Source organism: Micropterus dolomieu, linkage group LG20 (genome assembly GCF_021292245.1).
Source record: "Micropterus dolomieu isolate WLL.071019.BEF.003 ecotype Adirondacks linkage group LG20, ASM2129224v1, whole genome shotgun sequence".
NCBI lineage: Eukaryota > Metazoa > Chordata > Actinopteri > Centrarchiformes > Centrarchidae > Micropterus > Micropterus dolomieu.
Window position 1 is genome coordinate 18,026,840 of NC_060169.1, and position 25,600 is coordinate 18,052,439.

General features: G+C 40.2%; 2 protein-coding genes across 4 annotated transcripts in view; both read left to right on the forward strand.

Moving 5' to 3' along the window:
* The first annotated feature begins 11,208 nt into the window (after positions 1–11,208).
* Positions 11,209–13,678, forward strand: adma (adrenomedullin a). Its single transcript, XM_046032845.1, has 4 exons — positions 11,209–11,304; positions 11,875–11,977; positions 12,111–12,233; positions 12,431–13,678. The coding sequence occupies exons 2-4, from the start codon at positions 11,883–11,885 to the stop codon at positions 12,732–12,734; spliced, it is 522 nt and encodes a 173-aa protein (XP_045888801.1). The 5' UTR covers positions 11,209–11,304; positions 11,875–11,882; the 3' UTR covers positions 12,735–13,678.
* A 6,347-nt stretch (positions 13,679–20,025) lies between these two features.
* The window catches only part of ampd3a (adenosine monophosphate deaminase 3a), a 10,977-nt gene continuing 5,402 nt past the window's right edge, over positions 20,026–25,600 (forward strand). Inside the window, exons 1-6 of one of the 3 annotated variants that reach the window (XM_046031777.1) lie at positions 20,026–20,162; positions 23,001–23,223; positions 23,364–23,544; positions 23,754–23,919; positions 24,011–24,230; positions 24,363–24,492. In XM_046031777.1, the coding sequence (XP_045887733.1) occupies positions 20,144–20,162; positions 23,001–23,223; positions 23,364–23,544; positions 23,754–23,919; positions 24,011–24,230; positions 24,363–24,492 (939 nt within the window). In that variant the 5' untranslated portion in view covers positions 20,026–20,143. Of the gene's footprint in view, positions 20,340–23,000; positions 23,224–23,363; positions 23,545–23,753; positions 23,920–24,010; positions 24,231–24,362; positions 24,493–25,600 lie in introns of all 3 variants that reach the window. The other 2 variants (XM_046031779.1, XM_046031778.1) reach the window with 2 other exon arrangements.

A 25,600-nucleotide genomic window follows, 5' to 3' on the forward strand; every position in this document is an offset into this window, starting at 1 on the left:
AGACGTATTGTTCAGCCAAGTCAGATTAATCACAACAATTAATTCAACATCAGAATACTGAGAGAGTATATCTGCATTTTTGTTAATGGAGCTTCTATCCGCAGATGGGCATCTATAGACCCCTACCACTATTACTGGATTAGCCCTAACTGAACATTCAGTGCAAGAAATTCAAAACACTTTGGTATGGCAACATAATTTAGAATTGTTACAGAGGCTCAGGCATGGATGGAGTGGAGCACTATTGAAACTTTGGTTTCATGCCTCAGCCAGATGTCTTCCCTCAGGTATGACACGCATGCAGAGGCTAGGTCATCACCAGCAGCCATTAAGCCCGACCATGGAAGAGTTGTGTCGTCATTTCCACAGGGCAAAGAGCGAGGCGGGTAGGACTCTACAGGAGATGTTTCGACTGGGTTGCTGCAACAGTGGAAAAACCCAACTTATCCTTCTCTTCGTGCTAATTTTTCATGTGAGTAATGTCCGGTTGGTAAGTTCACAGGGGCCAAACACCGCCATGCTGAATTAGCTTATGTGGAAGTCCTGGCTGTTAGCCACCTGGCTAAAAATAAGCAGCCATATCAGGTGATCAATTCACCCGATCATTAAAATGAATGTAGTTGATAATTGATAAAAACAAGTAAAATCGAGAGGATTTGCATAAGAAAATGTCTTTAAAACCAGTTTAAATGTTTTTATTAGAATTACTGGCCATAAAAAACAAGATGTTTTATGCAAACTCTAATAATATAACATAGGCATCAAAATAAGCTTTTTTGTGGTTAAGTTTTGATATTTCATAAAATTTAAAAGTCTTGAATAATTTTGCAGAGACATTTCCAAATTTTACTTTCTCTTTCTGAGAAATCCAACTGGGACTTTGGCCATTCCTGCAAATCCGCACGCAAGCACGCACACACACACACACACACACACACACACACACACACACTTCAACAACTTAGAAAGATTGAATGTCCCTAATAATTTATTACTGAGTTGCGTGATTTAGCATAGTCTGAACAATAAGTTAAAAACCACAGAGGAAAAGTTGTTAGTCTTTCTTGATTAGAGCAGATGTTTCTCCTCTTGGAAGAAAAGCCTCATTCATCTTCCTGATTTATCTTACTGTTGATTGAATCAGCCAAATGCTTCTTTTACCATGTATGGACAGGCCACCAGGGGACTCTTTACGACAGTTAACGTAACATTCACGTCAGCACATCAGTCATGCACACAGGTGGAGGGTTCTGAGACAAGTTTCTACGTATCGTTTATTCACTTTCCTCCAAGTTTAAAAAAGAAAATCCACCCAAAAACAGAATTTAAATTATGCGATAAAGAGATCAAGGATGTCTCCACATCCACTGACACTGAATTAGTGACTGGCTCTATAGACATCTTACATCAACATTTGTTTAATGTAGAGCTCCCAGCTGTGCACCAGAAAATGTGGCAACATCCCAGTAAAATCACCACAGATGCTGCCATGTTGCCTTATGCTTTATTCCAATAGCCACTATGTATGAAGCATCTCTACTTGTCTGAATTTTCTTATCATCACTTAAGTCCCTCACTATGCAGTTTAACTTGACGACAGACATTCAAATTCACAAATTAAAACTGAGCTGCACAGTATTACAGAATTTACATATGTAATAGGAAAGCCCAATTTGGCCTCAAGGGTGACCAACGACCATCATCAGGAAACTAAACTGTTCTGAATGTTCTGTGTGGATGATATGCAAAGAAATAGGTGGAGGTGTTGTTTGCATGACAAAAAGGTATCAGAGATTGACAAACTGGTGATGTCAGAAATATCAAGTTCAGGAAGCTTTCCAGAACATAAAGGCAGCTGCAGCGCAGGGAAACATATGTAAAAAGATAGACTCTGTCGTCATGCCCAGGTCTAAATGTTGGGAGAAAAGAAAAACACATCAGCCAGGAGAAGCACTTCAAAAAATTTAGATACCATAGTCCCTTTTCATACAAATATTGATTTTTTTCCCCATAGAGAACAATAACTTTTCGACATTCCACAGACTTGTGGTTGTCAAGTGGGTTTCCAGTAGGACCCAGAACTGAAGTTGTCATGATCAACTTTCATGATCTTTAAATAAACTATAATCAATCAATTTTTTGTCACTGGCTCTGTCCCTCGGTTCAAGAAAAATAAAAGCAGGGCTGCTCACTAGTATCATAGCCAGAGTCATCAGTCTTCTGCCTTCTTCTTGTGAACCCCAGTTGCAACTGCAAATGGTGGCTAACAGTTCATCCAAAAAGGCAACTCAAACAACTTTCAGCAAACAATTATATTGTACACAGATCATTTTACAGCACCTCATTACATCTGTTGATATAATTATATGAATACTTTTCAGACTAGTCAGAACAATGTCTGTGTTCAACACATCCAGGCTGAGCTCATTTTAGTTCAAAGCTGCATAATTTTTAATGATATAGATATTGCAGTCACATGGTCAATAAATCTCATCAGATTAAGGACACGGTTAGCCTGTTCCAGAGAAAGGGATGTTTTACAGTATTTTTTCCAACTGTTTTCCACCAACCTGTTTCATCTGTCATATTGTATTTTCTCTTAAAATATTATGACTAAAATGTTTCCTGACATGAACTTCAACATATTTTGCATAACCACAGAAATCACAAAGCTATGATTGTATAACACCTTATCAACATGCTGCAAGTAGTGTAACAGTAGCCAGTGGAGTTTCCCTACAAATCAGTTTTAAACTCTACAACAGAGAGGAAGGAACTCCTCCATTGTGGTCAGGATGCCTCTCACCACAAATTCTGAATCCAACCGAGAAGCTGCCAAATGTGGAGTTAAAAAGAAAAACAATCAATGGAGGCAGCAAATGCAAGATGTAAAATGGAAGCAAAAGAAATTCCACATCTTACTCCCAGTAACAACATTCATGTGACACCTTTGACCACAAGCAGCCTGTTGGTGCTGAAATAATACAAGGACTGAAATTTGTCATCAACGGCTGACTGACGGACGTATGGAAACCTTTTCTACTGACAAATCCCCGTAGCCATCTCAGTGTCAAAGGACAGATGTGAAAAAAAAGTAGAAGTGAATGTTTTTCAACTGAAAACCCATGGATATTTTAATAACTTAATGGTCATGCAGAGATTGTTAGTATGTGACAATCAGCCTGTTGCAGTACTGGGAACAGTTACAGTATACAGTAGAAGAAAAACCAAGAACACCAATTCCTCACAACTAAAATAGTTTCACCAGAAACTACCATCTCACCACATCCCCCCTCTTTGCTCTTTGCTCTTAAAATCATAGATTTCATTCTACTCTGATTTCAGAGTACACTAAAGATGTTAGAGGTGTGAATTCCTACGTTCCTTCCTAAGGTCATCTTATAAATTATCAATTGCTAGCAACTTTGTACTGAAATCTAAAACTTCTAAGAACTTTCACAAAATGTAAGAAATAAAAGCCAAGATTATAGAACAGATAATTAAACCAAACGCATTACTTTGCGCATGATGGATTGACAGTACAACGACTAATCTTATTCCATAAGCACTGAGCAAACCACCATTTTAACATGTGTTTATGTGACTGCTGATAAAACAAAACAGACACAACTTGACTTGAATAATTCATGATTTAGAAAACCAACCACAACACATGGCAGCACTTCAAGATCTGGCATCTACAAAATGAAATCAACATCTCCAGCTGTTGGACGAGCCAGGCACTGAAGTCAGTGTATCCACACAATATTTACTTTATGGCATTATTTTGCCAAATTTAGTACTTATAAAGTTAACACATGGCTTTTAGCCATCAACTTTGCATAAACAAACAGCTGTCAAACATAATCTTGGACTGATTATCAGGACTTAATGCTTTGTTGAACCTTGTTTATGCGACATTGTTACGTCCCGGTGGACCACGAACACTAACCCCAACACAGGACCTTACGGGACGCAACAGACATATTTTTAGACAAAGACTCATTTTGTTTAGAAATAAAAAGGTGCAGTCTCTTGAAACAGGTTCCAGGCAACTTCCTAAGCATCATTAATAAGCTTGTGAAAAATGTATAACTTACAAATCAAGTTTTAGTTGTGAGAAACGTGTCATTTTATTCAAACTGAACATATTATAAAACAAACAGTTTTCATATTTGGGAATTTCTGGTAAGAAACTGTAGAACCATTCATTTCAAGTCATGTCGCAATCAGAAAATGCTGCAAGAAAAAGCACATCATTTCGTGCAGTCAGTAACATACAGCTGAATTGTGTAGGCATTCCCTGAAATGAGGAGGCCTTCTTTAAGCACCAGACTCCAGCAGGGAAGCCAACAGATGTGTGATCGTTAGACAAACTTGAAGCTAATCAAAATGATACGGTCAATGAAACTTTGGACTCCAGTCAACTGGTGTAGACTAACCCAAGCTTGAAAACCACTTTACAGCCAAGAATGAAAGAGCGTATATATTTAAGGAGACAACCATCAAGACAAACCACAGATACACCAACATTTGCAATTTCCATAGTTTTACCAACAAGATGAAATAAGTTAGCAAAAATAGCAGACAAAAATGTTTTATCTCTTAAAAAGCTGGTTTTGGTGCTTAAGAAAGGGGTGTTTTATTGCCAAAGCGCTTTCCTTGTGGGTCTGCCAAGAGAGCCAGCACAAATACAAACACTCTTTGAGAAGTTGTAACAGAAAGTCAATTCATCAAAGTGCAGGAGGATAGAACCTAACATGGAGCCATTCTTGGTACAACTTCTAAAATAATGCTTAAAAGGTATTTATGACTTTTGAGTCATGCAACATTACAGTGCAGGCTGATTAAGAAATGCCTCCAGATCTAAAGCTTGCATACTTGCATCTCTACAGATAGATATCTCACAACACATAGCAATATCACACAGTCAAAACAAGATATCCGCAGATGGAAGTATTTTTCTCTTGAACATTTTTTTTTGTTATTTTGCAGGATTGTGCTACGTTACATAAGCCCCAAGTCCAGACCAGAAAATCCAGACCATAAAGTCACAAAGAGTAGAGATTGGGTACTGTGAATGTTTCCAAAAGCAGTTTGATTCAATAAAGAGAGGATATCCATCCAATAAACTGTTTGAGAAAAGCAGCTGGGCAAATTCCTCTTTTTCACTTAGCAAATTACAATTTATGATGAACAGCACGCCAGACCGTATTTAAACCCTTGCCAATAAAGAGAAACAGTGTCCTACTGCAAGAGGAAAATAAGAATATCGAGCAGGTTCAATACAGACTGCATTCATCTAAACCAGCGTTTTTCCATTCCAACATTATGCATGAAAATAATTCCAAGGTTTGTGGCTCAAGACATCCTCCCCCCGTTTGTTTTATAGCACTTCAGTCTACAGTCACCACGCACAATGATTTGACCCTTAGTTATGTGTTTTTCAGTATATCTTTCTAAATAGGTCACCTGTCTCAATGAAAATATCACAAGTGTTCTTGCTGGAGACACACACCCTGGATTTATATTCATTCTCAAAAAAGAGCAATGTAAGCAAGTCATTGAAACTGGGTGGTGCAATTGCCAGGAAATAGTCCTAACTTGAGTGAGGATCTTTACAACACACTACTTCAAAATGTTTCTTTGCTATACTTTGGCATTCTGCAACTTCAAGCCCACAGTACTGTATCTCCAACCTCTACACCACCCTGTGTCACCAAGAGAAAAGCTTTACCACCACTAATACTGTGACTGCACACCAGCTTTATCCTACTTTTAAAGCAAAGCTTTCTGTTTATTGAAAATGTTATTATTTCATATTATCAATAGTCCATTTCCTGTGTTTATAAAAATGTGAGCTTATTAAGAAGGTATGGATTCAGAATGTACATGGGCTGAGTAATTCTGATTTACTACAAATTGGAACCAAGCCCATTCCTCAACAGATTGCACGCTTAGCAGTATTTCCAACTGATCCATCCATAGTAATCCAACAATGAGAATTGGGTCAGGCCAGTGGAGCAAAAGCCAGCACAGGAGGCTTGGTGATGACCCACGTAGGGATCCCTGGTTTGAATTAACAAGGAAGGTGGACGGGGAAAATCAGTTGTCTAGACGACTCACTGCACATTACTGACTGGCATCGCCAACTTCACTGGGCAAAGGCAGTGCTCTGAATAGTTCAAGAAAAATAAACAGTCATCTTTTTTATTTTCCTCTGTATTTCAAATCTAAAAGTCATTTTAATTTTACAGTTCTGAGAAAATCCATCCCACTTAACAAATAAGGGCATCTCTGCAGGGTTCTAGCCCAAACCAGCAATTAATACGCTACATTACACTCAAGAAAACATAATAAAGGCAGACAAATACAGTTAAAGAGTAGGGGATAATTTTTGTCCTCCAGAGAGGCTTACATGTGGATGAGGCATAAGCCTGTCACAGCTCCCTAATCGACCACAATCTGACACCGATTTTCATTGCCTACTCCATCCACAATCAACTAGCCTACATCATTATCAGTGGCCAGTGGAGAAAAAAAAATTACTAAACTCATGGTTCCTGTGATTTCTTGTGGTGAGACTGTCTGAATATGAATCAATTCAGACTCTTCTGGTAAAGCCAGGACATTTTGTCCCTGGAGCACAAAAAATGTATTTGTCAGTTGGCGCTGGGATGCACAGAGCTAATGAAAGACACTGTTTACCTATTATGCATAGCGAGCTATGGTGACTAAGAGGATTCAGCTGCTCTGGCCTCTTTGACACACATGGCGCTGGAGGGGCGCCACTGAAAGAGGCTAGGAACTTGAGTTTGTTCCCTCAAGGAAGATTATCTGAATGTTTTTACTTTCTCCAGGCTGCTCACTGAGCAACAGCTCTTACTGGATCCTCACAAATGGTTGAGGTTTCCAGATGTTTGAGCTATTTACAAAGCATCATTTATTTGAGAAACATCTGTGCAATGCAAAAAGGTGTTCATCATATATATTTATGTAAATTAATGCTTAGAAATGTGTGCAAAGCGGTTCCCTGTCCTTGGATGACAAGAATTTGAGGCTGGACCGGAGGCATAGCATGTAGCCTAAGTGGAAGTCCCTGTCCTACTAGAGAACAGAAGTAGAAAAGGGAAGAGGATTTGAAAAAGGATTTTGAAAAAGTTGAGCACTGTTCCGGCAAAAACAAAAATAACACAACAAATCGTTGACAAGTGCGGCTGCAGCGGGTAAAAATAGACCCCAAAACAATGCGTGGAGGACAGGCAGGTTGCGAGACCACCGCTAGCAACATTACGCAACAAGAAGAAAAACCATGATGCAACCACTGGACATCAATACCAATCCTGTCCTCGCTAGTGTCGGCAAAACCACTGTGATCAAGGATGACCAAGATTTGGTTTTATATGACTTTTATATGACTTATATGATTTGTGAGCATGATTCAACAAGTGTGTCCCATTAGCTGGCAGTGAAACCAGATCACGGACCTGACAGGGGCACAGTCAACATGGACAGGATGTGACAGATTTTGAATCCGTGACTAGTTTCGATTGATCCAGGTCAAATATCGCAACGCGCCGCGTGTAAACATCCACTGGTAACCTGCCATCAGACGTGTGCTTGATCTGTAAATACACGCCGCCCGATGATACCCAGCATCAGGCCGGTTAATGAGGGTGGGAAGAGAAAGTGTTTCCAGTCTCGCTTGGTTAGCTGTGTGGCTAACGTAAAGCTAAGAGCAAAGCTATCTAGCATCAACACCATCACACACTGACTGACGGCCTGGACGCAAACCTCAGCTTCGCAGTTGAATCTGCGAGCCGCCCCGCCGCCACACTTACCGGATTTCTCCTGATCGTATCCCACGACAATAAAATAGTCAGCCAATCTAGCCATGTCTGCTGCTTTTCCCGAGATATACCAACACAATTCAGCATTTTCCCTTCTTCCAAAGCACAGCCATGTTTGACAGAAGGAGTGTCACTGCGCTTGCGTGCAGGAGGGGGAGACTTCCATGGGCGTGGGCCCTTGGAGTTTACAAATAAAGCACTGTGTCCCAACAGAGCCGCTTTCTGGCTCTAAAGCAGGGTGTCCCCACCTTTTTTTTTACTATATATATACGGACAGTCAAACATACAGCCACCACACCAGAATAACATTTTATTTTAGTATAACTGCGGGGAATGTATTGATGACCACAGTGGGAAACATGTTGGCACAACAGTGATTGCTGCCTGGTTAATGCAATAAAAGGGTGCTGTATACTCCCTGTGAGATTTCCAAGATCTCATGGAGGTCTAAAACTCCAATTTCATGACCCCACAGTCTAGGATGACTGAAAAATACTCACAGAAATGGTAGTAAAATGAAAGACATAAATACATGGAATAGCAACTTTGACAGAGTAATGTGGGTGGACTAAGTGTTATATTCAGCAGACCAGATAATAACACATTACTTCTCACTACCCTCTATTTTCAGTATGATGACTTTGATTTATTAAAAGGATTTAGTGGCAGGGGACACTTCAGTAGGGGGGATATTTGTCAACCTATGGGCTACACACAAGTCCTCAATTTTAACAGCAAAGTCAACCACTAATCAAGTCTGCCACCAGTACAATGGAATACTATTAAAATATACTACAAAAACTCATTAGTTTTCCCTCCCAGAACATGACAAGGCTGCTCCAATTGCAAAATTCAAACTATTAGGGGTTATTCCATGGACTCACACATGTTTGTTTAACCCAGTTTCACTTAATGCTTCAATTTTGTGGTAAGTGCTACAAATAAAAATAATTCCTGCTCTATTAAGCTGAATGAGGTCGGTATTTCACATATAGGGTATGGGCAAACACATGTGGTTAGTGCAAAATATGCTGTCCCAGGGAATAGCGCATGGAAATCAGAACCTTCACTCACAAGCCACTGTCAAAAATTGCATGGACACAGCAGGCAATTTCAACTGCATTTCTCTTACTCTTCATCTCTCTTTTCAATGTTTCTCTGATTTATTGTTCTCTGTCTTCTCTCTCTCTCTATCCCACTTATTGTTTTTTATTATTGTAAGTAAACAGAAGATGAAGACAGAGGTAGTCAAATAGTTGAACCTGAGCCAAACCATGAAGAAATACACCCCGTCTATTTGCATATAGTGTTTATCATCAAACAAGAATGGTGGGAAGGTCATGGGACCAACATGCGTTTCCAGGTGACAAACACCTCTGTGTTCAACATAACATTATAATAATTATGAATCATCGTTCAGATTTGTGCCTTTGGGGGTTGACACCCTCTTCTTCCTAGCACACATGATGTTAATTGCTCAGGTTTCCTGCCACACGTACCTGCGCATACGAGAATAAGGTTGCACAAAAATTGTCAGGCATCCCACGACAGCAACTCCGTGGGGGACAAGCAAAAGATTTCTATATAAGGAGCCAAAAACCAACAGCAGAATTGTGTTGTCATGATTGCACAATCCCTTGTTTTAAACTCTGGTGAGGGGATTACTTGTCTGAGGCAATCATCATTACAAAGTGCTTACAAAATGTTTGCTGGTTTACAGCACATGTGTTTGACATTTATGTATTTCTTTTTAATATTTGTGTGGAATGAGGTTGCGTGAAATATAAATAAACTCTGGAAGGTTCTGTGTCAGGGACAAAAAACAATAAGGTATGAATTATAGGATGCTGATTTGTGGAATGTCAAGTTTTTAGTATGACTGAAATGATGTTCAAATAACCCAACTTTCCCCTTTCATCGAAACTGAAACAAAAATAAAAACTGAAAGCATAAATGCCTTCTCTATCAAATTAATTTACACCACACCTTATGGAAATTTCCACAGTGGAATTTCTACGCTGATAAAACCATATGGTTTTTCTCTGGTATTTTCCAGCATTTCAAAGATTTAACGTGAGGGAGTGTGATTTCAATCTTTTTGGAATCACACACAGTGTTTCTGAGGTGTGGATTATCTCTTCACAACAATGTGCTCATGTCAGATACATACATAGATCTACACAAGAAGTTGTAACTTCCCCAATGTTTTCAGGCATTTGTTTCCCCTCAGGAGCTTATTATCCACATCTGCCTCATGAACCCCAGTAACAGGGGTCCTGTTTGGAGCCTCACAGAATAAACTGTTTTTCAGCAGGGTGATCCGAAATATTTCTTTCTGTGCCGCTTTCACTAATTTAGCTTTAATATAAACACACATGGACATAGTTTGGTCACGTAAAACATGCTGCATGCAGGTTCAGAGCGAGTCACTGTACTGGCCATCCCATGAAGTCAAATAATGTAAGGGGGTGATATCTTCTACAACAGGCAGACCTGATGGCGCTCCCATTACCATCTCATAGACTCCAGTGTATGCATTCCTCAGGCGAAAAGTGAAGTCATATTACTTATAATCTATAACAGCAACAAGTCGGCAGAATTATTTAAAAAAAAGCTAAGATTGTTGTCCAAGTTAATTTCCTGACCCCTAATTTATTTATAGATAATTGTAAAATTCCATTTCGTATTTCTCCAAATAAATTACATAGTAAGTCCAGAATCAAATATTTGCCTTGTAGTAACAAATAAATTGAGAATATTGTGTTTACAATTGGGTGTACTTACTGTATTTAATCAGTTACTCAATTGTCTCTTTCCACATCTCACATTCATAAACTGGTGTACTTCAAACTCAACAAAATTAATTTTATGTGTTAATATAGATTTCTTATGCCTCCTTACAGTAAGCAGTCGGCTGAGATGAACACATTGTACTGTTGTATTTTACTTACATAAGTAATGACCAATGATTTGTAGCCATTATACATACCGAGTACTGCATACATACTGAAATAAAACAAACAACATTTTATGAGAACTTTGTTGTTGCATGATTTATAATGAGCTGTGAATGCTGTGATTCTGTGAAAACAGGACACAATGGCTGCCCTGAATTTATTCTGTGACCTCTAAAATTTTCCTTTATCATTTGAATGTTTGATTTTCATTCTTGATCTTTTTACTGTGTTGCAATGTTGCACTACATGAGCAGCAGCATAGCGGCAATGGATACTGGATGGGGTGGGGGAAAAGGATGAGCGACTGTGTGTGTCAGCCTATGAGCCCCTCCCACCTCCCGCCTGTATAAAGGCTCCCTGTCTGGTGTGTAGGAGCTATTAGCAGAGTGACACAGCTGCCTTACAGAGCCACTGGCATTTTCAAGAAACCTGTGGAGTACTCTTTTATTGCTACAAGAAGAGCTTTCTCATCCAACTGAATTATCAGAGAATTACAGGTATGTGCACTTTCTTTTAAAGAAGATATTGCTGTGATTTGATCTGCTCCCAGCTGATGGCCTTATCCTTGCTTTTTTTGAGGTCAGGGCTCAAGTGTAAGGACAAGGACAGGTTATCTGTCTGGTTATATAAGCAGTTCAGCTCCTAATGGGTGCAATGACAGTATATAATTTATTGCTTATTAATTAGTTAATTCACTTTGCTATGTTTAGTTCTATTTAATCAGGTGACTGAGTTGAACAGCATTTTAGTTTTTGTTTGACTTTTGAGCTAAGCCTATTTTGGACCCCTCATTTGTAGACTTCGCATTATTGGCCAGGGGCCCAACGCATGGTTGTAGGTTTACTTAACCGAGCAAAATCTGACCTTAGCTTGGCATTTTAAATAAATGAATGATAAGTGCAAATAACTGGGCTTTTGGACTCTTGTGTAAGCAAGCACAAGTGTGGCAATTACTGTACAACGGAGTTTTATATGCATAGAGAGACAGTAGGAAATTGATGTAGTTAAACATTACTTTATAGCATAAATATGTAACTAACTAACAATGTTTTCTCTACTCTCCACAGAAATAAAAATGAAACTGATCTTCCAGTCATTCCTCTATTGCTGTCTGCTGGTGACAGTGGGACACTGTGTAGAGCTTGAAGTGAATCCAGAGTTGAAAAAAAGGTGAGGATCAACATTGAAAATGTTTTCATTTGATATAAGATGTGACAGTCTGTCAAGCCTGTGAGACCAGTTACCTGTCTGCTGAATTATCTTCCCAAGACTGATGGACTCTTTTTTTCACCTCCTCTCTCAGGCTAAGCATATGGCTAGGGAGCAGATTGAGACGGGATCTTGACAGTGTAACAGTAGAGAAGACAGAGTCTGAGCACTTTGTCAGACCAGAAGACATCAGGGATACTTTGCTGCCACATTCCAGGTAAGACACTAATCATGCAATCCTGAGAATCTACAGACTGTCTCAATTTGGTCATCATATCCTTTATTGTTATTTAAATGTATTTAGCTTGTCATAGAAAAAGAATACACAATTTAAGTAGTGAATACTCAGTCATTAACAACTCAGGAGTGAACAGTATGGATTAATGTCCTCTTGTCTCTCCCTCTGTCCTCCAGCACTGACATCAATGTCCGAACCAAGAGGTCTAAAAACTCAGCCAACCAGTCAAGAAGGCAAGGTTGTTCGCTGGGCACCTGCACAGTGCACGACCTGGCACACCGCCTGCACCAGCTCAATAACAATTTAAAGGCCGGGAATGCCCCTGTAGACAAGATCAGCCCGCAGGGATACGGACGAAGGCGTCGATCTCTTCCAGTGCACAGAGTCACACTGAGGCTGGAGCAGGGCAGGCTGAGGCCCGTGTGGAGCATATCTGACTCACAAGTTCACAAGCTTGAGGCTCTCCTCAGACGGACATGAGCAGGACTTTGCAAGTAGAGTTGGGACCAAAAGCGAGGGAGTAGTTCAGAGTTAGTGTCCTCTCTGCTCTGTTCTAAAATTCTCAAAATGCCTCAGACTCTTGCCAAGTACTCTCCAGCACATGTTTTCCAGGCATGAGGACTGAGTCAGAGAAAGACTGGCTGCACTGAGTTTCTCTAAAGGCTGAGCCTGGCAGCTCAGCGTTGTAGAGCGTGCAGGCAACTGCAGCTGGCTTGCAGACACTGGATGGCACAGCGTGCAGAAAACTACAGGTGCTGCTCTTCTTGGCAGGGGGAAGTGAAGAGTGCGAATTCCTGGCAAAGTGGACACATCCTCTGGCTTAAAGAGGGAACTCTCTTAAATGTTCTGGGACTTTACACATTTCTTCCTCAAGGCCAGGACTTTGATAAGTGCTATCCTCAAAGGATTAAACCACCATGTTCCAAACTGTCAGTACTTGTCTGCACTTTTCCATTTGGACTAAGTCAAATGAATCATCAGGAAAAGACATCTTCGTCACAATGCCAAACAGGAAGATAGGCTACAGCTCTGAAGCTCGCAGTTTATATCAAGTTTTGGACACTGTATAAGGGAAAATGCCTTAGATTCTGTGACATATGTGCCAATCCACAATGGATTGAATTATACTTGAAATTGTTATTGTTTGTACAAAAACATGTGCAATCTATATTTGTTTTTATTGCAGGTATATGTATATAGGAATTCCTTTATTTAAATATTATATAGAGGTTACATTAAAGTACTCATGCAGATAGAACTACTTTTGTACAGGAAGAAATATATATGGGCATTGTAGCTATTTGTCATTATTCTTTTGCAAACTGTGGTAATAGGATATATGTTTTATATATTTGTAAATGTGTTCTATTTTATTTGTGTCAAAGCAATAACATTGTTATTCAATAAACATTTTGCATACAAAATCTATACCTTGTCCAGACCTCATTTGCTCCCGGCTCTTACTAATTGAAAGTGGCATTCTATTGTCTCGAGTACACTGCTGCAGCAATACACCAAGCACCTGGTCTCTGTTAAGTGATTACAGGGTCTCATTAGAGCCTCTCTTGTTCTCACTAGTTATGACACCCCCCACCCCCCCTGCAAAGAAAAGGGCAGACAGGGTGCCAGGCGCATTCCTGCTTGGTTCAGCTCATATTTGTTGGCTCAGCCCCACCACAGAGCAGCCCTAAAGCCATCAGAGGAGGCTGAGGCTTTAGCTCCATCTGTATTCAGTGGTAGATGGTTGGGACACGAAAGGGCCAATGCGGGGGGTTCCGGTCTGACATTCCTACAAGAGCATCACAGAAACTGCTCCAACAAAGCACGGATCACAACCTTCATATTCAAGCAGACCCCCGAGAATGAACAGGCTTTTGGGGAGTTCAGACTACACCACTTAAGACAGACTCCTCCTTTGGCTGTATTCCTTTCAGTGAAGGACCATGAGGACCAACTGAGGATAGTCCAGAAAGTGAGATTGTGGTATCTTATTCTCTAGCTTTGCTCATTTCCTGTTGCAGAAATGCACACTGCAATTTGTACTTTCTCACATATACAGATACTACATATATACTATAAACTATACTATATATACACAACAAAATCAAGTATTCACTGAGTGGTATGAAGTCAAACTAACCAATCCCTTTGAATAAGATGACAACTTGACAAGTTGTTTGATGTTCCCTGTACTCAGTAGCTTTTCCTGTAAGCACTAACTGGATGTTCACCCTGCCTGTATAAACATTTCTTAGTGAAATCATGCAGGAAATGAAAGATAAGCCTGTGACTGAATAAAATTATGCACGGCTTTAATTTTTTGAGTGAGCACTACATACCGATTAAAAGTGTAATCATTTGAAATTAGAACTATTGGCTGGAGACACTGTCTGTTTATGTTTCAATTCATGGTAAAAGCCAACCACAGCTGTTCAACACATTGTAGTATGATTGTGAACAGGTTATAAAGAAACAGAGTGAAGGTCATAACTGTAATTGTATGTTCTATATTGCCATCTAGTGAGATTGGATGGGTAAAACTGCAAACTTTTGTTCTTAGTATGACTTAGTCAGTCAGTACATCTTCAGTCTTTCTTAAATTGTATTTTTATGTATTCCTAAAGTCTAGCTTATGGCTAAATTAAAACAGCACAATGTAAAGTAGCTACCTCATGTCAATAACACAAGACCTGCTCCACAAATGACTGACTGGAATGAAACCATTCACAAATATTGTGAAGAGACTAAAGCAAAGTGAACGTGCCATCTAGTGGCTGATTAAATTAAACTTATTTCTATATTTTGAATGGGAATTTAGTTTGTACACATAACCAGTACAGTAGTTCTCGCCACAGTAAAAGCATTCTAAGAATAGACTGAATGGATCTGGATCACACAGTGTTCTCTCTAACTATGTGAAGGTGTCATTCCTCCAGTAAGCCAATCAGCTGGTGACGCCAGTGATGTGATGATAGCTTCAAGAAACCCACTTTCCAGGGCATTACTGTTTGCTAAGCTATAAGTCTTTTATTTTGTCCACTGCTGTGTTCAGACAGCTATGGACAGTATCACTGTAGGACCTGCTCTTTCCAGCAGCGTGTCAGCAAGCAAGTGAAAAAGGACTGTCTGGAGCCGCTGGAAAAGAGTATCAGACACTCAGATATTAATAAGATCACCTAATTACACTGTTTGTTGCGCTACTCATTGATACACTGTTTTGTTAGTAATCGAGGAAGAGGAGAGGAAAGGAGACGAGATGAGTCGAGAGGAGACAAGGCAGATGAACAATCAGTCTGACAATACTGCTGTCAATCAAAATGATACAGGGCCTGGGCTAAGAGTCAGTACTCTAAAGCCAACTCTGAAAGTACCCTGACAACCTGAGTTGAGAGGATTAGCCTTATAATCTCAAACACTGTCGGGCTAAATTCGGGACTGTGGGCCCCCTGCTGCTTATGGCAAAGAGAAGAAGACTGCCTTTTCTGCTCTACAAATGTATGTAGTGTTTTGACCTGTGAGGCTCTGACTATTGATGGTATCACTGGTACAGACAGCTTGGTGTTTAATTTCTTTGGAACATACACAGAACACATGCAATAACAGAGACACTTAGTCTTGCCATGATGTACACTGATAAGGTAAGTCCGGATGAAAGTACCGCAATTGTCTTTATTTGTGTTGAAGAACTGCAGGTAAAGAGTTAGGAGTGAAAACTGTCATTTTATTTGTGCATTTAATAATTATCTAATCAAAAGGGCACCCTTACATTGATGGTATTACAGTCTGCTCCAGTCACGTCTCACCAAAATAACGTCCTGCAAATGAACAAAACATCCACAAGGAGGATGTGATGAGTCTCCAAGAAAGAAGAGAAAAAACAGGATATTTTACATATTGACACATTCTGAACATTACTCTCGCAACATCCATTAGTGCAGACTGAAACGGTAGTTTAACAGCTACATGACCATGAAGCACTTGCTCAGCCGATGTCCTTGGACCAAGCTGTGGCAATGAAAGAGTTAAGGATGGAGTGATGAGTGCACTGCAGGGTGGTGGATGAGCTATCGTATCCACAACAAGAACACAGCATGACTTAGATATTTCTCTGAAGGAACCTGCGCACACTTCAGAGACAGCAGAGCCTGAGGAGGTGAGTGGAATTATTTGACATATGAGTAGTCTGGGACCAGTGATGCCCACTGATGATGGATAATGGGAGGCAAATATCACTTTAGGTATCTTTCTATGTCTTCAAATTTCAATTTGAAAATGATTGGGTTTATGGTTTTTATATACATACTGCTTAGTTTTGTTATACTGCATGTGAGACTTTGCAACTGGTAATTGGTTTACACGTAAACTTATCTAAAAACATTCATTGATGCAAAACAACAACAACAACCCCCCCAGCAACACTTCAAGACTTACTGGAAATCAGAGAATAGCTGCAAATGGGGCTAGATATTCATGGGTGAGTGCACTTCCTTTACTTTTATCTGTACTCTTCACTAGGCCCTGGCCACCGGGAAAGATGAGAAGAGGAGCCACACCTCTTTTAAAGCAACAGTCAAGTCCTTGCTTGGGAAAGAGTGAGCTCCTTTAATTCCCCTCTCTCATCGCTATCTCTGTGCAACATAAATGGCTTTCTCTTGTGTTGTTGACCACTCTCTCATCTATGACAAAGAGCCAAGTTGGGGACTCAGCTAATGACTGCAGTGAGTTGTCTGAGCAACAACAACAGAATAGCAAGCTGAGTGTGAGATAGGGCTATGAGTGGTCAAGTAATGGCCTCAGGAAACCTCCTATGGGAGTGAAAGATAATTAATGATGGTGCTTATCCTCCAAAGTAACTGTGGAGATGACATATGGTCAACTTTATAGTACATTTAAGCAGACGCACAAACATGAGGGTGCACACACCCACATTAGAGTGAGCACCATTATGATACTCCCCACATTAGTGTCTAATAAAGCTTTCTGCAGAGCTACGCCATAACCCTATTTCTCAGCCATCTGATGTGATCTTTCCTAAACCAGACACTTTGATCAATAAGCGAAAGGCTCCTATGATGTTGAATAAAATACTAATCTCCTGTGTTATTGGGGTACTGTGTTGGAGACGCCTTGATGGAAAAGAAGGCTTTTCCTCATAAAGGGATTGATTGGTCACCCTGCAGTGGTGGGGTGGGAATGAGGAGACACTTTGGTGTTATTATTTTTCTCAAATATCATGATCCTATGAATATTTAGTCAATAGGAGGATCCATCCCCTAAATGTGATAAGTGCAACGAAATCTAAAGGAAACACACTGATGCTGCTACAGCTCTCACACTTTTGTTCTCTTCGCATCTAACTAGTCCTGTACCGTTTATCCTACAAACTTGGTTCCAACTTCAAATTGTACATCTTCTTCATGAGATGGGTGCTATTACCTGTATTGCTGATATCTGTAATGGTTGATTTTATATTAATATTTTTATGCATTTTAAAATGAATGTGTTCCTATGGGACTCCTCATCCAACCTAGCGGAGGCGGAGCTAGATTCCCATGATGCATGGCAGTGAAAACAGTTTTGCTAAAATTTGCTAATAAGTCTCCTATTTGTTTGAAATACAAAACAAATACTTTGTGATTTATGTATTTGTTAAATGTGTCTGCTTAGAAAATAGTGTTTTTTGTTGGTAATTGTCATTCTTGTGGCGGTTTACTATTGAAACCAGGAGTGAAGTGCCTGTTTCATTTGATAAGAACAGCTGCATTGATAGTCAGATACAGAGGTGGTCCTCAGAGTACTATTTTTTTTTTTTATGGCTGACACTGGTTTGAGTTGTGATATTAATATATTAAATCTTATAAAATTACAGAGCTGTATGCTGTTTGAGCTTGGTGCTAACAAAATGTGGAGTCTTTACTGACTTTCAGTGGTTATTTTTGAAATTCTATGTTGTTAGTGTTTCTAAATGCAATCATTGTTAACATAATATTAAGTCTTTCACAGCACAAGTCTTTGGTTGTGACGGTGCAATGGATAAGATGCCTGCCTTTAGTGTAAGAGACCAGGGTTCAATCCACCATTGTGTCCCTGAGCAAGACACTTAATCCCTCGTTGCTCCAGAGGTGTGCAACCTCTGACATATATTAATTGTAAGTCGCATTGGATAAAAGCGTCAGATAAATGTATGTTCATTTATTTTATTCTTCATTCTTCAGAGTAGCCACCACAGAAAATATGTTTATAAGCAAAACATGCATTTTCTGTCAGAAGAAGACATGATTGACAAAGAAACTTGAAAGCCTTCCCTTCACAGTGTATCTGAGTAGTCCGGTGGTGGAGGTCTTGCTCTTGCTGCAGATCCAGAGATTGATGGACAAAACCCTGCTCACAGCATGTTAATGCAAAAGGGGGCCAAACTTAACACATATGTTTGCTGAACAAGTGTGCAGCACATCATTGAGTCTCATAGCTGATGGAGCCACACATTTCACCAACATGGGTAGCAATAGCAAAAAATACCTGGCAGCTCTCACATGCATTTTCCTAAGGAAATGCCCATTCTAGTTTGTTTTTAGAGTGACTTTTGCTAGACCACCAGTATTATATATTCAGATGTAGAGAGACTAAACCAAGGTCAGAAACAAGATCAGAACAATACTTGCCTGACTGAGGGCACTTAAGAAAATGATCAGAGTAGCTTGCGACTTACTGACTGAAAAGGTCAATAGCAACGACTGCCTAGCTGTGATGCCTCTTTGCCACAGAAGTAATGAGGAGTCTTTCTTCTTCACTCCCTCTCTATGTGTGTTTCTGCTAGAGACAGAAAGAGAGAGAGAGAGAGAGAGAGAGAGAGAGAGAGAGAGAGAGAGAGAGAGAGAGAGAGAGAGAGAGAGAGATAAATAGAGCGGTAGACAGCAGGCTCTGTCTACTCGTAGTGAGGCCCGCTCTTTGTCGACAGCCAGGTTTGACATATTCTCAGGATTAGTAGCTCTGTCAACATGACGCCACTAGCTCCTTAAAATAGAAAGAGATGGGCAGTCAGGAAAACAAACATATAGTTGTCTGCAATTGTATCTGACCCAGATAGATGCAGACAGAATCTCTTAAGGTACCAGTGAATCTGTGCAGTGATTCACTGAGTCCAACTTGAGATGACAACACTCCCAGAGATGACTCTAAGCAGCACTGAAGGTAAGCACAGAACTGATGAAATGCATATGAAAGTAATACAAGATAATAGGCAAGATGGTAATATATGCCATTGCTTGCCTCACTGAACATCTTCATGTTCAAGGCACATGGAAAGGAAAGGAGTCTGAGTCTGAGCTGGCCAGCAGCAAAATTAGATAGCATGTGTGGGGGAGATGAGTCTCCCCCCCACTCCTGGGTGCTAGGTCTTTCTGACTCTATGACCTATTCACGATAGACCGTGCAAGAAACCATGAGACAGTAAAGTATGTAAGTAGTAAAGTAGTTTTGACTTGATGCAGATAGATGATTAATAGATAAAATAAAAAGTAAGAAAGTAATAACTGACAGATAAACTATAGACAAATGTATACTAAGAAATAATTTTTAGAATTTGTTGTATCATCATTTAATAACACTGATCACAAAAAGGTTTAACACTTTTTGTAGTATTATGATGTTTAAAAAACATTTTTTTCTCCGAGCCATGTCACGTTCATGACTTTGGTTGTCATGGTAACAGTTGCAACATGCGACTGTTGAAAGTCAACAGAGATTTCATTATTTTACAAAATACTGTCAATGCTAACAAAAATACAATTTTATAGATACCTAATGTAAGACAAACACCTTGAAGCTGTAACCAGCTCTTTGTTTTGTATGTGCTTCTCTGGTTCTCCTACACAGCCCTGGCTCTGTAAATGGAAAACAAAGAAAGTGGTGAGGACCTTGCAGCACAACATTGTTCCAGCTAGGCAGCAACAGGTGGCGTTAGTACTCGTACACAGGAGTGATGGGGGCAGCAGGAGAGTTCTATACACCGGCACATTTGAACGTGCTGGATTTCAGGCACTGTGAAGAAGGAGAGATGCCCGAGAAACAGCCAAAGAGTTAAAGGTCTGAAGATTATGAACATAGAAGAAAGTTAGATGACCAGGCAAGGGCGAAGGTGTTTTAAAGCTGTAGAAACCTTTAGAGATTTGAAATGTGGGCTCTGGAGCTTCTGAGGGAGCACTGAAGGGAGGTATTTGTTTGGCAGTTGAGATCAAATATCAACCATAATTCTGCAGAATCAGGTACTATCCCTTTAAAGCTAAAGTGCTTAATGGAAAGAGCATGAGGTCGGTATGTTGTAGTGAACCAAATGAATTGTTATGTACTTGAACTGATTATAAGAATGGGTTGTTAGGGTATGTCATAATAGTCCAGTTCATTTTTCTCTTGCAAAAGCTGTTTTTTTTAAAGATCTTAGTAAATTTTTTTGAAAAACAGAACGACGTTATTACTGATTCGGAGACATGTTATTTGTTTGCTTTTTGAAGGAATTTACAGTGATTAGCTAGTTCCTGTCCAGGTGCTGAATGGGATGGGGCCATGGATGGGGCTTTCACTCCTAGCTGTTAAAATAGAACTGTTTCAACTCAAATGTGGTGTGTGTGTGTGTGTGTGTGTGTGTGTGTGTGTGTGTGTGTGTGTGTGTGTGTGTGTGTGTGTGTGAGTCTGTGTGTGTGTGTGTATCTGCGCACCAGACTGTGTGAAAAACTGAGAAAAATAAAGTATTTGTTTCTCAGAAATTATTTCTGGGAGCATGAGAGGACAGTTAATAATTCATGAGGCCATCATCTCCAGATCAATACAGTTTTATGAGGCTATCCATTTTCAAAATGTGCATGTGGTGCCATAATAAAGCTCCACAGCAGTGGTGATGCACACAGCTGTTGTCGGGATAGTGTTGTGTGTCCGGAATGATAAGCTTCCTGGAAGCACCCTGGCAGAGCGGAAAATTGGCTTATATGACACCATCCTACATGGCCTTTCTCTGTTGTTGCTGCAGCACTCAAATAACCATAATTGTATTCTGCATCACTAAGGACATCAGCAAGACACAGTCAGTTCACCCAGGTTATCTCCTGCAGCTGTGCCAGTATGTAAACGGATGGAGTTTACTCATCAGTAAAAATAAGTGTTATTGGAGCTATCCTTTTTTTATAAGGGATAAAAAACAATTACAGCCATTGTTTTTATTAAGGGGTGAACAGTAACATGTCAACAATAGCTCAAGAGGACTTGCATTCCCACAAAGGTGTCATGAATCTGGAGAATTTGAATGGGACTATCACAGTTTAAGATGCTTTCAATTTAAAATAGCAATCCTATGATGATGGGCAATAAGGGCAAGTTCTTCCACTACAGCATCCCATCGTCATTTGCTGATAATAATAAACTTTAGTGTTATATGAAAAATAAAATTGTAGTGACTTGTTGCTTTACATAGACAACACTATGATAGCAAAGATAGCAAATAATGAAAAAGAACAAGTAAAGACAGTAAACAGGAACACAGGATAACAGAACAAGCAATTTAATGTAATCTGAGCGGAAATGAACAATTCACACGCGCCTTTCCAAGTGGTGATAGTGTGCAGTAAGGCAAGGCAAGGCAAGTTTATTTTTATAGCACATTTCAACAACAAAGTAATTCAATGTGCTTTACATAAAACATAAAAGCAACAGGGAAATATAAAAAAGTTTAAAAGTTAAATAGAAAATTTAACCACGCTAAAAGTGGTTGACAGCAGGCTCTGTCAACAGTAGTTAGTTAAAGAAAAAAATGCGTATGTTCAAGGGCCCCTAAACTGACCCAAATTAGACCACAGACCCCATTTGATAAGATTTTGTCCCAGGATCGCCCATCTGGTTTTATTCCAGAAAGTGTAAGAAATACATGACCATAATAGTCATACGTTCGGTCAATGTTACTCATGGATGGACTAAAAATAAATGATTCCCCATTTTGCTGGGGACCTCCTGGAACACCCTCAAGGGCCCCACTTTGAGAACCACTGTCCTATAGTCATCTTCGTATTCCCAACCCTTCCCTGATCCCTAGTACAATAGCTTTCTCCCACTCAGTCAATGATTAGATGTAATACACATACATACATCTGCATTTATACTTACATATACACATACATATAAATTAAAAACTGGAAAGTGTAAGCAGTGAAGCCTCTCTGTGTGTGGTATGAATCAAATGGCTGCCAAATCGCATGATATTGCAGGAGCCTACCCTTCAATATAAATCTTATCCTTTGTAAATGTAATGTATTAGCTAGATCAAGCAACCACATTTTGGGGATAGGAACTATCTTTTCTTTCGATCGCATAAGTAATAACTTTTTGCTGTGATAATGCAATAGGAGAGGAATTGTTGCTGGGCTTTAGTGAGGTTCCTTAAAGTTTCGAATACACCGTGAATAATTGATAAAGATTCTGGTTTCAGCTGAGTAATAATCATTACTGAAATGTCGGAAATATCATAGCAAAAGAAAGCAACTGTGAGACATATCATGAAGCTATGAAAAAGAGCTGCTTCTGCGTCAGTAGTCAGGTCTTGAATGACCTGCACCCAAACTCCTACACCCATAGATTTGCTTGTTTACAAAACAGCACAAACTGGCCAGAGCAAGTCCACTAAGGAGGGCAGGTCCTCTTTATATCCTGTGATAACGTCTCACTGCCACCAGTCATTATACTCTAGCTTCTACGTTCTTCCAGACATGCCTCGTAAGTTCCTGAAGTTAACTCTGAGTGAGGCAGATGAGGAGACACAACTGCTAGCAGAGAAAGTATATGCATCAGCGCTAAAGGAAGAAGACAACAAGGATGCCTTGTCAATGTTCACCGTGCCAGAGGACTGCCCCATTGGCCTCCAGCAAGCAAAGGAACATGAACTGCTTAAGGAGCTGGCAGAGCAACAGTCAGAGGAGAGTACGAAGAGGTAGGCCCTGCCATTGGCACCAAATCACAGGGGATGTTGACATCATTCACTCAATGTCACACATGATCCTAAGACAAAAATACCAAACCTTAATAAACAATTTTATTGTAACTTGGGGGAACTTTGGGGGAATTTTGCAGGAAGAAAAGCTTGAAGATGATTCGTTCCCAGTCAATGTCCCTGCAGAGCTCAGTGAATACAGACTGGACACGGTCAGTGGTAGTAACTCCATTCCTATCTCCCAGCTCCACCTGCTCATCACTGCCAGATAACTGCCCTGATTACCAGAGAGTCACAATTAGTGGTGATTACTGTGCTGGAGTAAGTACTATGAACAGGAGCTTTAACCAGTCTGAATCACAGTTAAAATGCTTTCCAGCTTTACATATTGTATGTTTACTGTTACCATCTAATTATTGTCATGTTCACAGAATGTTTAAAGATATGGTATATTACCAAAATGGCTTACATAAGACAACACTTAAGATTAATTTATTTGTCATGCCCCTTGCCCATTGTTACCCATTCAGATCACAGTGGAGGATTATGAACAGGCAGCCAGAAGTCTGTTCAAAGCTCTGCTTATTCGTGAGAAATACTCAAAGCTAGCCTATCATAGATTCTGCAGAACCACATCTCAGTTCCTCCGCAGTGCTGAGAACAGGAGATGGAGCGAAGAAGATGAAGTTCTTCCAGGTTTGAAGTGTTATGGTATTTGAAAGGCTACTCTCACTGAAGTTTTATTCTGGTTTATGTGACAGTAACAGAGCAATGTTGTGGCCTCCAGATATGTGCCCATATCCAACAGAGGGAGAAGATCCCTACAGCATAGAGAACATCCCTGAGAATCTGAACTATGAACTGAAGATGAAGGACGGGATAGTGTATGTGTACGACAATGCTGCGGCTCTGAGAGAAAACCAACCCCACAACCTACCTTACCCAGACTTGGAGACCTTTGCCATTGACCTCAGTCACGTTCTTGCAATGATTGCAGATGGACCCACGTAAGTTGCCAAAACAAAAACGACACTACAGCTATGCTGGTTGAATAAACGGCCTTGGTAGTAAAACCGGTTGTTACCACTTATGTGATACTTAACTACACTTACTAAAGTGAGGTCCACTCTAATTTTCAGGAAGACCTACTGTCACAGGCGACTAAATTTCTTGAGTTCAAAGTTCTACCTTCATGAGATGCTCAATGAGATGGCTGAGCTAAAGGAACTGAAACGTGTCCCTCACAGAGATTTCTACAATGTTAGAAAGGTTAGATTTATATGTAATTGTACACTCACCTAAAGGATTATTAGGAACACCTGTTCAATTTCTCATTAATGCAATTATCTAATCAACCAATCACATGGCAGTTGCTTCAATGCATTTAGGGGTGTGGTCCTGGTCAAGACAATCTCCTGAACTCCAAACTGAATGTCAGAATGGGAAAGAAAGGTGATTTAAGCAATTTTGAGCGTGGCATGGTTGTTGGTGCCGGACAGGCCGGTCTGAGTATTTCACAATCTGCTCAGTTACTGGGATTTTCACGCACAGCCATTTCTAGGGTTTACAAAGAATGGTGTGAAAAGGGAAAAACATCCAGTATGCGGCAGTCCTGTGGGCGAAAATGCCTTGTTGATGCTAGAGGTCAGAGGAGAATGGGCCGACTGATTCAAGCTGATAGAAGAGCAACTTTGACTGAAATAACCACTCGTTACAACCGAGGTATGCGGCAAAGCATTTGTGAAGCCACAACACGCACAACCTTGAGGCGGATGGGCTACAACAGCAGAAGACCCTACCGGGTACCACTCATCTCCACTACAAATAGGAAAAAGAGGCTACAATTTGCAAGAGCTCACCAAGATTGGACAGTTGAAGACTGGAAAAATGTTGCCTGGTCTGATGAGTCTCGATTTCTGTTGAGACATTCAGATGGTAGAGTCAGAATTTGGCGTAAATAGATTGAGAACATGGATCCATCATGCCTTGTTACCACTGTGCAGGCTGGTGGTGGTGGTGTAATGGTGTGGGGGATGTTTTCTTGGCACACTTTAGGCCCCTTAGTGCCAATCGGGCATCGTTTAAATGCCACGGCCTACCTGAGCATTGTTTCTGACCATGTCCATCCCTTTATGGCCACCATGTACCCATCCTCTGATGGCTACTTCCAGCAGGATAATGCACCGTGTCACAAAGCTCCAATCATTTCAAATTGGTTTCTTGAACATGACAATGAGTTCACTGTACTAAAATGGCCCCCACAGTCACCAGATCTCAACCCAATAGAGCATCTTTGGGATGTGGTGGAACGGGAGCTTCGTGCCCTGGATGTGCATCCCACAAATCTCCATCAACTGCAAGATGCTATCCTATCAAT